The following is a 15,287-nucleotide window of genomic DNA, read 5'->3' as shown; positions in this document are numbered from 1 at the left end:
CGTGCAAATTGGATCGTGGTGTGGAACAAGCTACTTGTCACCATGGATCCCTTTTGAAGGCCTTTTTTCTTTTGTTTCCTCTGCTGTAAGAAGTCCTGAACTGAGGCGAGTAGGGAGGCAAAAGTAAGAATTCAACATTTATAATCTTCTTATCTCGGGCGGTGTTTAAACTAGTTTCGAAAGGAGTAATTTGGCTAGTGCTTCAGGAGAGCGCCTACTGATGCTTTAAGCCGTAAAAAACACTTCCTGCAAACTGTGGACAAATGAGAACTGTTGATGTCACAGTTAGGGCCTTGAGGTTACCGACCTCTATGCAGGTGTGGCTCGGTTTAGCAGAAGGTTTAGTGTTGTAGGATACCCAAGATGTCGTGAGTGGTGATGAAGATGGAGTACATTCACCATAGAACTTCAGTCAGGATTGTGGCCTCGTGTTCAGAAAGAGCTGAGCGACTTTGCTTGATAGGGCTTTCTGAATCCCTTCTCCCTCCCCGAATGTATTTGAATCTGTCTCTTCTGATGTGAATCTGTCTCTTTTCTTTTTAAATTGAAGTGGTTATGAATCATCCCATTTCCTGTTGCAAATAAAGCAGAAAAATCCTCAAGCAATTGTGTGACTAGCATTAACACAGCTTTGCATGGAGGAAGCACAACAACATTAGCAGTCAGAGGTGATGTATTGGAGCCTTACAAATACTGTTAAATATTGTTAGGTGTTCTTCCAAACAGCAAAAATGCTTTCTGTAGCCGTTTAGGTGGGTAGGGCTTAAGCCTGTGTTCAGGTAGAAGGGGGCCATGAAAATCTGTGGTGGTTCACTCATCAGATAATACTTTATTCTTACCCCTCCTTAACTATAGTTTTGATAGAAAGACAGGCTACAAATGGAGGCAAATGTGCTGGAATCTTGCTGCTTTTACCAGTGATGGTGTCAATGGAGGAAGAAAACGTCTGGAAGACCACAACCACGGTCTCGGAGTAGCGACTGGAAGAAGTGTAGGGAGCGTTGCTACGCTCACCCAAAAGCTGGAACAAATTAACTGTGGGTGGAAGGAGGGCACTCGAGGGCTGGAAAGTATCCGTGGCAATGCTGTGTGTTAGGTGTGAGAGAGTCTAAACAGCTTTATTTTGCTGTTAGGGTAGTGCTGTGACTCCTTCGTCTGTGTCCCATTAGATGTGCTTTATACTAGACTCTATGTGCGTGTATCTGCAGTAGAAGGACAAGTTACACCAAAATACACCGAGTATTAGCCTGCAAATTGGCTGAAATAATGGCATTCTGCCTTTAAAAACATTAAAGAGTGTTTTTACTTAACCCCCCCTCACAGTTTCTACTGCTTTCTTACTCTCTATTTGGTGAATGTTGGAGGGGTTGGGACCTTTCTGAAGTGCTGTCTCCTCACTGAGGAGAGTGAGGAGCTGAGTGCCAGTGGGGATAGTTTCTATTTCTGATTTGGATAATGCTCTTTTCTCTATAAGCACAGAATGAATCGCTGTTTTTTGTCTATACCCTGAAAAATGTTTCTCCATCTGCCCACCTGTTTGGACACCATAATAGCTAATACTCCAATATAGACAAGTGTTTTATAGTACAGGAGCTTAAAATGCAGCAGCCAGAAGTGTCTTTGAAGGAAGAAGCCTAAAAGAATGTGAACCAAAATTACTGTGGGAGATCTAAGAGCTTTGCTTTTATTTTAAGTGGTTTATGAGGCTAAATGAAGTCCATCATGACAGTAGGCCGTAAAGATGTTATATTTGCTATTGCCCTATCTCTTGGAGATCTTAGAAAGCTTCTACCAAAGAAACCAACGTTAAGATAATCTGGTGAGTTGTACAGCGTATGATACACGACAGTGGGTGTTAGTGTGTGCTTAATGAACAATGTATAATAACCTCATGGGCAATTGACAGTTGTCTGTGTTAACCATATTGGGAGACAATATTTGTATAAAGACTAAATGATTTAGCAATATCACCTTGAATTACAGTTTATTTCTTTTGTCATTTTTGGTTTATTCCTTCCTCTTATGATGAATGTTCTCTTTGAATTTCAGAGTAATTGGTCTGGAAGCTCCCATGATTCAGTCCAATCAAGGAGAGTGGTCATTTCTCACAACATGGATAAAGCACTGAAAGAAGGTGAGTCTTGGACAAAGGATTATTAGACTCTGAGTATCTCTTGTCCTCTTAGAAAACCATGACTGCATGATATTCCAGGATTTTAGAATATGACCCTGGTTTCTTCCTTGATATAAAATAGAAGTGCAAGGTCTCGGTCTTCCCAACAGGTCCACTGTAGTAAGTAATGTGATATTTTTTGCAATTTAACCGATACCTTGTCACTTCAGTGGCTGTTTTTTTACAGAAATATATTAAAATAGAGTCCTTAATAGTTGTACAGAAAACAAAATGGTAACACTTAAAAGATTCTTGATTGGGTTTTCCTGAGCTGATAAATCCTGTAGATTCTCACAAATATTCTTCCCGTGTAGTGCAGTTCTTTCCATGAAAACTGAATCTAAAATCAACATCTGTATTTCTGGCTGACGCAGTCTATGAAATCTGTGTATCACTAGTACAGTCATCATGCTTTGGATTGTAAAACGTGAACTATGGTCATTGGATTTAAAAGATCTTATTTACAATTCTTTAAAATAAAGAATAACTACTACTTCTGAATGCATTTTTTTTTTTTGAACTGGCTCCTGTTAATAAAAAATACTGTAGGACTTGGGGTAGTGTCAGAGTTTGAAGCAAAAAATTTTTATTTGTTACTTTAAAGATTATGCTAGGAATGTAAAGACAATGTGTGTGTGGGAAAAACTAGCTTGTATATTAAAAGAAGAAAACACATAAAGAGTTGTACTTTAGCTTTAAAAATATATTTATAAAATTTTATGACATTGCAGTCTTTTGTAAAAATTTGGTCTCATTTTGAATATTTTTTCCTTTAAGATTTCTTTGCAGCACTGCTTTTCACATCAGGAGAGTATGTTTTAAAATTATCATTGCTTTAAATAGGTTTGTTGTCTTACGAAAACTTCTTGGGATGTGTTACGTTTTTAAAGTTATTTTTACAAATAGCTATTAGCAGGGTATGTAGCTAAAATACAGAATTAGAACGCTTTACCTACTATGTCATATTTCTGTGAAGGTGAACTGTTATAACTTCATAATTTGTTTTTAGGCAGCATTTTCATCTGGAATCAGTCAGATTGTAGGATTCGTGATGATGTAAAAGGATAGTAGAGTCTAAACATTACACACATGAAACAAGCACAGACAAGTTAGTTATTTGCTGTATTCTCTCACATGCATACTTTACATTTTGGATAACCGTCTTGGAATTTGGAATTGGAGGTAGTGGGGTTATTTGGAAGCAGACAACAGGTATTGTGGAATACTGGAGGGGAAGATAGTTTTGTTACACTTCCCTCCTGTTACTTGCACATGGGAGTAACTTGTGTGTCTGTGGAAAAAATATGGGAGCTGTTTTCATTTAAGGTGTTTATCCAGCAGATCATTCTGTTGGATACATGAGTCCATCCTTACTCAATAACGCTGAAAAAAAGCTACCAATATTTAAGCAATTAATTTTTCAGAGTTGAGGACCTTCTGTTTTGACAGTTTACTTGCCTTTCTGGTATTTCTTTTCAGAGTAGCTTTTACCCTCCCTTCTCACTCTGAATTTTGGAGAGCAAACTTGTCAGATTTGGTTGTATTTCTTCCAGGCTTAAGTGATGAAGCCAACTTCGCCTCTGATATGCAGTTTGACAAGGATGAGACTGTACTTTTCACTCTACCACACGTAGACTTAAGCAAGCGTTTTGGTTTTGGAAGGTGTCCGAGTCAACTTAAGTTTGAGATCCTGAATGAATCCCAAAAGAAACATTTTGTTTTTGTATTAGAGTAAAATGATCAGTCTGTCTGAAAATAGACAGGACACATTCCTTGCCCTGTGACAGTTCCGAAATTTGTAGTTATCTTGATACTATGAATGCTTTTTTTTTTTAACGAGTTCATGGTTAGATAACTTTATTACTAATGATATAAAAAATACTGTCTATATTTCTGTTTCCAGTCTTACACTGATGAACATTAAAATATTTGTAAATCCCAGGGATTTTTGCCAACTTATTGGTGTAGCAAGATCTAATGTGCTGTTCCACAAAATGCTTTAAAAACCCTCATTAACTTACTTAGGAGACTTCCAGTTCTCCTGAGGTTTTCATCTTGGAGACCAGTTCAGAATCCTACCATCACTTGAGGTTTAGAGTAGGTGTAGTCTGTGTGGACTTTTCTCGCTGGGTTTAGAGTGTTTCTCCTGAGGTTCTGCAGTGTGTCTCGCTTGACAAGCCGTCACTTGCTTTACTGCCTTTTTCCTGTTAATGTAGTTGGAATGATAGATACCAGTGATCATCTTTAGTTTTAATTGAAGGAGTCATGCATGTTTCCATTTCAATCATCTTATTTCAATAAACATAAAAAACATTATGGTGCTTAGGTAGTTTTTCTGTGATAGTCATTGACTGATAATAGTTGCCCAGGTCTTGGATAGCTTCTCATCTTGCCAAAGCCAGTGTAACAGAGTTGCTGGGAATTGTCTTTCTGAAATGTTAGTCACCAAGCGCCACCAAGAAGGAACTTCTGTTTATGTTGGTTTACAGCTCGGTTCTAAACTTCTTTCCCATCTCCCACTGACAACAGAGCAATATAAAAGGACAGTGCTTCAGAAGTGCTGTTTTCTTCTTAATTATTTTAGTATAATAATTTTATTATTTATTATAATTTTTATATTTATTATATTTTATTCTTTATATGTATTATATTTTATTATTTATTTATTATAATAATTTTATTCTTAAGCTGCAGATACAAGATGAGGGGAAGTTGTGAATTAGCCCTGCTACTGTGTAGTGTGCTTTATGAAATCTAAGAGCTCAAAATTGGACCAAGTGTTAACATTATAAAAAGATTTTTCCTTGTTGAATGTGGCAGAAAGAGAAGGCCTTTTAGTTTTAAACCCCTAAGTCCCTTTTCAGCCAGTATAACTTGAGTGACTAACACTGAAAAATGGGTTTTTTTTCAGTATTTTTTGTGCTTTTCCTTGATAGATTGATTTGACTCGTTTGCCCTTTGTTTATCTTATGCAAAGAAAAGATGACCCACTTTCACAAATACTTCTAGCCTTTTAACACTTCCTGTTGGTTATCTGGTAACTTCTTGTTTTTAGCCTATATCGTATGGTAGTTTGGGACATGTCTCTTCAGAGAGACTGCACTCAGTCAGACTCGTGCTGCTGTTTCTCCATGCGCTGTTTGGGCTGAGGGCTGTAGCTGTCAGTAGATTTATCTGCCGTGTGTGTAGCCAATCTCCCAGGAACTGAATTTCATCTTCCATTTTTATTGCCCCATATCCTGTGGACTTTTTGTTGTTCTTCACAGTCAATCTTTGTCTCCACTGTTTTAGTAGTGCCAGGAAGATTGGTCTCCATATTACTTACCTGCTTTACTGGATCATTTATGAGTAAGCAAAACAGCATGGGCCATAGCACAAATCCCAGCAGAACTCCACTGGTGAAATAATTCTGCTGTGAAAATTGAGTATTTATTCATATCCTGTGTTTTTTAGCTCTTAAAATACTTCGTGCCAGAGAGCTATCTTTTCTTTCACAGTGGCTTATCTTCCTTCAACCCTGTGCTGAGGTGACCTTGTTGGGAATATTTTGGGAATTTAATTAGGTTGTACCTGTGGATCAAATCTCACCTGTCTGTGTTCTTGTTGACCCCTTAGAAGAACTCTGTTAGGGATGTAAGGCAGGACTTCGCTTTACAAAAGGAGTTTTTTCCCAATCTATCTCATTTCCCAACTTAAGATCCACACATTGACATTTAGAAAAAAACCTCTCAGTAGCTTCTATTTGAAAAGGTGTATTTTTTTTTTTCTCACAGCTCTCAAAAAATGAGTTGTTTGCATCCAAAATATGAGCAAGACTTAATTTGAATTCATGTTCTCTCTGCTACTTGGATTCAAACGCTTGGAGCTAAGAACTCTTGGCAAAGGATACATGGGCAAAACTATTTGAACAGAAATTTGTCTGATTTAAAAAAAAAAAAACGCATTTCCTAGATTTTTTTAACACATTTTTTTCTCTATTGTTTATATATTTGGAAATTTCTGTGTCTTTTCTGCACATTCATAATACTTGTTAAAGAAGCAAATGTCAAGAAAATTTTAATAAACCAAACTATGTGGAATGGGAAACTGTTGGGATATGATCCCGTCTGCACAGGGGCTATCTATGCATAATGAAAACATCTAGTTTATTAAATACGTTGTAAAGTGAGAATAAACCAAGAAACGCTGGTGTTTATCCAAGCATAAGCTTTAATAAGAGAACTGAAATCTATACATCACTGTTGCTGACGTGTGCTCCCCGAACGCTTGCTGCTCCCTCCTAGACCTTCAGGGACACCTGCTCTAGTGAAACTTCAGTAAAACTGGCAGCACACGGATGCTGGCGGAAAGAAAAGTCAGAATAGTAGAAGATTGTGTTGCCGTGGGACTTGCAATTACAGTAATCTTGGCTATTGCTTGTAGGTATGGTTTGGAGTACCTTGTAATTTTTGAAGTTCATGCTGTCTCACTAACCTACATGTTCTATCTTATCTCTAGCTCTTCTGATCCTATAATGTACTTTCTGCAGTGTTGTTCAGTATGGTATATATCTTTTGAAATCCAGAAATCTTACCACCTCCCCTTTTAACTGTGACTTCGGAGTGGAGACTGTTAAATTCAGTCTGCAACAGCCTAGACACAGTCAGATTCACATAGTTTGTGTAACCAAATCCACTGTTGAGAGACAGGTATTAGTTTGAGGTTTGTGTGTAGTTAGTAACCTGACTGTCTGAGCAAATCCACTTACAGGCTTTGCTTTGCAAAGTGACCTCCAGTAACCTGTTAGGTGCAGATTTCTGAAACTTCGCCAACCTTACTTTCTTTGGCAAGAATGTAAAACCCAAAGAAGAAGGTATGAAACCTATTACCCGTCTAATTTTTGAACAGAAGGGTGAAGGACTGCATTTTTCCTGTCTTGGTGTGCCTTCCCCTTTTGCAGTTCTTGGCTATTTACTGTTTTGTTTCTCCTTTCAGTGTTTGACTACAGCTACAGAGATTATATCCTGTCCTGGTATGGGCAACTCAGCAGAGATGAAGGGCAGCTGTACCAGCTGCTCTCGGAAGACTTCTGGGAGGTTGCCAAGCAGCTGCGACAGAGGCTGAGTCACATTGATGTAGTTAAAGTTGTCTGCAATGATGTAGTGAAAGCTTTACTCTCGCACTTCTGTGACCTTAAAGGAGCCAACGCCAGGTAAAAACAACACTCTGCATTTCATTGGAATTCTCTGCTTCTCCCTTTGCTTTCAGATGTGCTGTATCAAAGTAATGAAGAGTGTAATGCTTTTGTAGGCAACTGATAAAGAAAACAGTTCAAGTTTATTACCAGTTTTAGAGATCAAGCAGGCTTCAGGGCATCTATAAGACCTGTGGAAGGAAACGTTTGTCCTCCTTTTTTCACATTTTGGATTCACTGCTGTTTCCGTTTTATCCTTGAATGCTTTGCTCACGGTAGGAGGTGGGCTGTGGGAGCAGTTCCTGCAAGCAGGGTGAACCTGCAAGGGAAAGGAGAGGCGCTGTCAGAGCAGTCAACAGACAAGAAGATAGTTATTTGCACTTTCCCCAAAATAGCACTGGGGTTAGTTCCGTTCATTTTCCCATTTCTTCTAGCCCCGGGAGGCAAAGCCTTGTGGTTTCTGTAAGTGGCCTGTCCCGCAGTAAGAAGATTTTTCTATTGGAAAAATTGTTGGCTGAATTTTCTTTCTCTGTTTAGGTTTCCTTGCTAATTCCATGAATTTCCTTTTTGGCAAGTCTCTCTCTGTCCACTTAAGAAGGTCAGCTGTCCACTAAATACTAAAGTTGCACCCCAATTGTAATTGCAAATGGGAACTCTTAGCCTATGCAGTTCCCGCATCTGAATGCACAGTTTGTGTAATTGTGCATGGAATCTGGGCTTATGCCTGCACTTACCTGCATTTCAGTTATCCTTATTGAAATGTGCTTTGGTCATTCAGATTTAGAGTAGACATTTTATACTATGAAGTTGTTTTGCTTACAGTTAAAGCCACATATTTTTAACACCCCTTCAGAGGAAAAAGATCAACTGTTTTCTTTCAGTAACCATTCACGCTTCTGCTCTGAAGCAGAAGATACGGTTAACGTATTTGTGGTAGATGCCAGCTTTATGTAAGCTAACGTGTAGAAAATACAGATAAAAAAAAAAAAAAGAAACTAATGGGTGGTTACATTCAAGAAAAGAAATCAAGGTGTTTGCGCTTTGCAGTAGGTCTTGCATTGGATTCCAGATATTACTTTCTTTCAGCTCTGGAATGTGGAATCTCTTGGTCAGGTAAAGCTCCTAGGTGTGATCCCTGATTTTTAACCGTTATGCTTGCACTTGCCCTTTATTGCAGTAAAGCGCTTGCTTTTGGGAAAGAGTTTGATTTGAACAGTTAAAGGATGAGGATGTTTTGTATTTTTTTAAAAATTGTGTTTTCCTGTTTGAAGCTGGGGACATAAAATCTACAATTGCGGAATTATTAATTATTAATGTTGATTATTGACGAGGTTCCTCATCTACTGAGAATTATGACCACTTCCTCTAGGTCTTTGTTGGATTGTTATTTCCATTATATAGAGCTAAAATAAATTATGTGGGGTATTTTCCATTTAATGTTTTCACTTTGGAATGGGAAATGCACCTCAGTCAATGCTGGATAAGGCAGGCTGAATTAACAACGGTAATGAAAAAAAATCCTGTCAAGGATTAATGGGATGGCAGGTTAAAAATAACCAACAAAGCCCACAGCTGTAACTGCAGATCTTGTATAGGTTGAAACTGGCCCCGTTGACTGTTTTTCACATCCTGCAAGGCTGTGAATTTACACAAGGAGGAAGGTCTGGTTTTAAGGTGTCTTCACAGCAGATCAGTGGCACGATGCTGCATGACACCAAATGTGAAGCTCAAAAAGTCCGGGATGCTTTACGGAAATTGCACAGGACTCACCTTTTCTTGACCAATGGAGCGAGGCCTTAAATGCCGTGTATGTGCTGTGGTAAAGTCAGCAGGAATGTGACGTTGAGCTCATACTCTACAGATGGAATTTGTACTGCCGGGTGATCTGAGCATGCATGAAATAAACCTGGAAGCACAGCCTAAGACTCTGATGCTGTTTTCTCTTTAAGGGAACTTGTGGTTTTAAGAATAATCTGTGTTTTGCACTAAATTGCCTGCTGCTATGGAGTGTACTGTGCTAGAACCTGCTGACATTTTAAGCTATAGACTGAGAACTACAAAATGTCACTTCTAGCTTGGAAGACAGAGTTTCTTGGAAAGCCTTCAATTCATTTCTATAATGCCACAACTCAAGCACAGAACATTCTTTTTCCAAAGGTAGGGAATGCAGAGATCTTCTTCATCTACCTTTGCTTTCTGTCAGCCTTTTAAAGATGGTAGTAAATTTAAGTTGGCATTCACATGTTTTCCTTTGTGTCTCAGATAATGAATCCAGTTAGTTTTGGATGGTAAATATAGTGGAAGAGAGACTGTAATTAGAGCAAGGTGTCTGTCCTGTTGTGATGCCTGTTGGAGCACCACATCTCGTTTCTGCTGATGTGTTTATACTGCAGTGTGACAGCAAAGGGCATTTTCTCTGTTATCCTGGTGGCTTACAAAGGTTTAAATACCTCTCATGCCATCTCTGGAGGGGGTGCCAGCCGAGGCCCTTTGTCTCAGATTTCCTATATGACAACAGATAAATCCACTGAAGTAATGGAAGGAAACCGTCTGTGCCCGGGAGGACAGAGAAGTCTGTTTCTTCACTGTGAGGCTCACGTTTTGTCACTGGCTGTACGTCAGCCACGGAAATCCCTTTACTTTTCTGCTAACTTTGTCCTGTGATATCTGATAGATCAGGATGTGTGAGAGGATGAAAGTAGGCTGCCACCTTTCAGAACGAGGAAGGGTGCTACAGCCCTTCCCTTGGCTCCTGATTTCCCTCGGGCTTATCGAGGCTCCGCTTCGCAATAAACAGCTCAATGGCCTGCGGAGGCCAACAAATGAGGAAAAATGCTTCCCTGAATGAGGGAGAGCATGAGAAGAGGAGAGGCCAATTCCATGCTGGCCCGTGGGCGGGAGAAGCCTGGCAGCATTAGGTCTGTTTTAATGGCGACTGTCTTTTCTGTGCCTGCCAGGCACCTCTACAGAGTGAAATAAGGGCAGAGACGCTCCGGTAGCCATGGGCAGACCTGCCTGGCGTGACAGAGCCATGCGAGCTGTAGACAAGACAACTCCCAAGTTTTTCATCTTACATGTGTCACTGGGGTGTACCTTGAGGTCCAGTTGGGGCTCCAAAGGGTCCTGACACTTCTCAGTTACAAAATTTGTGGCAATTCAGAATGTTTTAGATAGGAAACCATTTCATTCCTATTATTAGCTTAGCATAGAAATGGAATATGATACTTCCCTGTTGCTAGTGTTAGCTGGTTTATGAGTTTGAGATATGGAAGAAAAATTAGCCTTGGATTTATTGGCAGAAACTGCTGCTCTTTTCCTCTGTGCTGTACAGAATCTGGAGCGCATTTATAACGAGATTCACAGAATCACAGAATCGCCTAGGTTGGAAAGGACCTTTAAGATCATCTAGTCCAACCTAAAAAAAAACCACCACCAACACTAAACTGTGTTCCCGAGCACCATGTCAACTTGTCTTTTGAGTATCTCCAGGGATGGTGCCTCAACCACTTCCCTGGGCAGCCCATTCCAATGCTTGATAACCCTTTCAGTGAAGAAATTCTTCCTAATATCCAACCTGAACTTCCTCTGGTGCAACTTGAGGCCGTTTCCTATTGTCCCATCGCCTGTGACTTGGGAGAAGAGACTAACCCCCACCTCTCTACACCCTCCTTTCAGGTAGCTGTAGAGAGTGGTGAGGTCTCCCCTCAGCCTCCTCTTCTCTAGACTGAACAACCCAAGCTCCCTCAGCCTCTCCTCATAAGACTTATTCTCCAATTAGCCAAGTGCATCCCGCAGGGTGGAGAGGGTAGTATTTGGCCATTCTTGTTTTATAGCAGCTTTTATCCCTTCATTCCTGTATATCTTGTTCGGGTGTCTTTCCTTGGCTACTTTAAGCAGAACAAAAGCAAGCTGAATGCTGTCAGTGCCGTTTTATGTCATCAAGGATGGGCTGTGAGCTAAGTGAGGTGGTGTATAATGCTGGAAGCGTTCATGTTGGTGTGTGGATGCAGCATTGTCTGTGGTGGCACTGTATTTTCCAGGGTCTAGAATTTTCTGATCCCAGAAATGTAGTCTTTCTTTGGTAGCGTGGTATGTTTGTTGAAAGCAAGAGGCAGCTATTCCTCTGGATGAAACGCACAGTCAGCATCGGAAGGATTTAGCAAGTGAAAACAAATAGTAAGTGTTCTTTCTGTGAAGCTGTCCACACGAGAGCAAGAGGAGGTTCCCTTATGCTGATTGTGGGCTAAGAGTAACCACATCAGATATTACTACAGAACTATTAACACTTAAAAAATTACAGCCTGTGCTGGTGGTCTCTGAACTGCAACGTAAGCAAAGATTTGCCTACATGACATAAGTAGGCAAATGGGATTTGAAGATAGTTAATCCTTGTCTCTTCTTCAACGTCCTGACAGGGAATGCTTTTTGAACAAATCTTAGTGAGAAGAGGTCACAGTGACACTGATTTTATTTTTTATTTTTTTTTCTCCTACATCTTTTGGTTGGGACTGTTCTCTCTTTGTCTTTAGCCTACAGCTGGGGCACCTTAATCCCAGAGGCAGAGGAAGAATTGGTTTCTGCACATGTGCGTATGTGGTGTTGCAGGCAGTTTCTGGCCGGTTGACTGCTACATGACATCTGAATGGATGCTCAGAAGTGGTTTTTTTTTTTTGTGTATGTGTGCTCCAACTTGGGGCATAAGTCATGACTTAGCAAAATGAATGCATGGGGGCTGCAGGCTACTCCCAGTGGTGATTCAGTACCCATATTTAAGGGCTCAAAGCTCTTGGGAAGTGTGTGTGTGGGGGAAGTGATATTTGAGTGATTAGTATGAGAAGCAATCTGGGGATTTAAGTTTGTAATCGTACCTGTTTTGATAATATTCCCTTTGTTTTCTATATATTACTGACAGGGTAAGGAGAGAAGACAACTCAGTTCTTCATTTTCTTGGCCTATGTGAATACCTTTGCATGTATAGGATATATAACTGTTGTATTTTTTGCGATTTACAATATGTAGTGGGACAAAATACTCAGTAAAAATAAAAGGTGCTGCCATCACAAACTGATGTCAGGATAGCTACTAAACACCTCCCACAGTTCTTGTTTTTCTTTTGTAATTCCATTTGCCACCCACAAACCAGGAATACCAAGAACTGCTTGTCACACTTAGCCTCTGGAAAGGATTATTGAGAGGATTGGTATGAAATTGTAGAGGTTCGTTGTGATGGGATCAGCTGTATGAAAGTGCTGAGAACAAAATAGTCATGAAAAGCCAAGGTCTGAGCACGTTACTGGAGTTTACTCATGGGTAGCACCAGTCTGAAGCTCGGCATTGTCTTCAGGCTTCAGTGTGGGAAGTTTGAGTTTCCTGTTAATGATTGAGTATGACCGAGACACCACAATAAGCATTAGAACCTCCTGGTGCTGATATGATCAAGTCACAGCTTGTAAGCCATCAGTATGTTCTTTGCGTCTGTTATCAATGTGATGTGTCGAATGCTTTTTCCTGAAAGAGGTAACTGTGAGAGGTATAAATGGTATGGTTATCTTCGTAGTAAATATTATGCAAAGTGATTTATAAAACTTGTTGATGTATCTTAATAAAGATGGCAGCTGTGGAGATTTTGGTGTTGGCTTTGTCCTTATTTTTTTTTGTGCTTTTTGGATTTGGTGCGGTTTGTTTTCAGGCGGTTGTTTGTTTTTTTTTTTTTAAGTAGGTACTTTTTTTCCAGGTGTGCTTCTGACGCTGGCTTGTAAAGGTCTAAATTAGTTTCTTTTATTTCTTAGTTCAAATAGATCAAGCGGTTTTCATTCCGCTGCACTGTCAAGAAGCTTTGAGATCTGAGGGGTGATACAGGTGAAGAGATGCAGCCTGCGTGTGGTTCGGGTAGTTCTCAGAATCAGTTTAATGAAGGCGCGTGGTGAGTGTTGAATGTACTGATGGAAGTAATTTACAGTGAGTTGCATGTGCACTTCAGCTCACAATTGCACTGATTGAGACTGCAAGACTCTCTCTTGAAAGACTAATTAAAGAAATAGCAAGGCCGAAGGGAACATTTTGTGATTTATTTATTTATTTAAAGAGAAAGGGCCCTTACATAATTTCCTGTAGAGTTATTGTTAACATTTTTATGGTCTCTGTTGGTTTTTTTTTGTTGGTGTTTGCCTTTTTTTTTTTTTTTAAATATCATTTATTTATTTGCTTGTTTCCTGTTTTCAAAGCAGATAGGTTTATCTTGTTTGTCATCACTAAGTTCCTGGTCATGCATATCTCCTCCTCAGTGTACTTACTTTGGGGTGTCTTGCCTTTGAACCAGTGGTACTGCCAGCCCCAAACCTGCGAAGTCCCAGGCTGCATGGACATTGTAAATGATAACTTTGAGGTTGGCTTTTAATTTTTTTCACCCTTTTTAGGATTAATTTTTAAGCTCTTCCATACCATCGTGAGGGTTGAGACTGTATGTAAATAAAGACAATGCTTCGCGTCAGGAGCGTATATCCAACCACAAATACTAAGACTCTTTTAATACTCCTGAATGTAATGAGTCTTTACAGTACAGGAAGTTACCAGACGGTCTGAATTAGAACCGTCTGGTTCTTATTACCGTTTTTACATACCCACATAATAACCGTTTTACATACCCACAGTAGTGGGTATGTAAAATAGATCCTAGATAAAAAGAGATATTTCTGTGAGGTCCCTGGATTGGGAAACCTGGAAGCCCAGTCAGAGATGATAGTCCAGTACTAAAGAACTGCTGTGGGTCCTGCATTCCTGAGGAATGAGGAATTGTTAAAAAGGTGCTGATACTGGCTCAGAGTTGCTTAATTATATTATGGGAAGGAAATGATGATATTTCTCTAACGTTGGTAATGTTTTAACTGCTTGTCATCAGGAATACCAAAGCAAATCTGCTGTTCTGCTGTCCTTTATGAAGTGCTGGATGAACTGGCATGTTTGCAGCAGTAAGGGATAAAGTCATAGTATTGATGATGGTCAGCGGGATGAATGTCAGTTATTGCACGAAACGATCTCAGAGCAGGAGACAGTTACAGTAGGTGTTGGTTTGGTCCCAAAGAAAAGTACTGCTTGGAACAGACCTGGTGCAAAGGAAATTTCTTTGGCAGGTCCTGCCTATGGATCTGTATTCACAGGCTGCTCCTGATCTTCCACTGGTTTGGGGGGTAGCTGCAGGAAATCACTTTGCTATCTGATGCAGCGAAATAGCATTGGATGGTGTTAAAAATTCAGAGCAGGCTTAAGGGTTTCGTAAAATGAAAATAACAGAAAAGAAATTTAGGCAAGGTTAAGGCTGGTTTTGGTAGCTCACGCGGGACTGAAGAGGGATGTATATACCTGTGAGGATGCTGAATAAAGCATGAGTTCTGCCTACTGTTTTAAATCACTGAAGTCACCTGCACATTGATACACCAATATATGTCGCTATTACTTCAGTCTTGATTGTTCAAGAAGACACAAATTAATTAAGTTGCCACTTGCCATTATTTTTCTATCGCCTAAAGCAGCTTAAATGAGCCTGGTTTACACAGCTTGTATCATGCCTGATTTGGAACTGTTTGCTAGAGTGCCACATTTCTATTAGTTCATTGCACACAGTTGTGCTCAGAATTTACGGATAATTGGCTGGGCTTTCAAAGCTCTCTCTCTAAAAATATCTGCACACAGTTTTAGTTAAGAGTTTTCTGTGATTACTAAATGACCTTTTCTTTGGAAAATCCAACCACGCAGTCCTAATAACACATGTTCAAAATTAGCTAGGAAGAGAAAGGAAGAGAAATGATGCCTGTGTTACTATTTGGGTTATTTAATAGTACTTAATATCTTTATTGACAGTGTAGAGATGTAGCAGAACTCTGCTTTGTGTATATGCATGGGGACTGCAGTTCAGTTTCTGCTTCTCCTGTTGGTCTCTACAAT

At 39.8% G+C, this 15,287-nt stretch overlaps 1 protein-coding gene across 2 annotated transcripts in view; it reads left to right on the top strand.

Moving 5' to 3' along the window:
• The first annotated feature begins 2,073 nt into the window (after window positions 1-2,073).
• Window positions 2,074-15,287, top strand: part of SNX25 (sorting nexin 25) — a 67,451-nt gene continuing 54,237 nt past the window's right edge. For both annotated transcript variants that reach the window (XM_074154528.1, XM_074154527.1), the window contains exons 1-2: window positions 2,074-2,134; window positions 7,148-7,364. In XM_074154528.1, the coding sequence (XP_074010629.1) occupies window positions 2,113-2,134; window positions 7,148-7,364 (239 nt within the window). In that variant the 5' untranslated portion in view covers window positions 2,074-2,112. The remainder of the gene's footprint in view (window positions 2,135-7,147; window positions 7,365-15,287) is intronic.

This window comes from Numenius arquata, chromosome 10 (genome assembly GCF_964106895.1).
Source record: "Numenius arquata chromosome 10, bNumArq3.hap1.1, whole genome shotgun sequence".
NCBI lineage: Eukaryota > Metazoa > Chordata > Aves > Charadriiformes > Scolopacidae > Numenius > Numenius arquata.
This window is presented reverse-complemented; position numbering and strand designations above follow the sequence as displayed.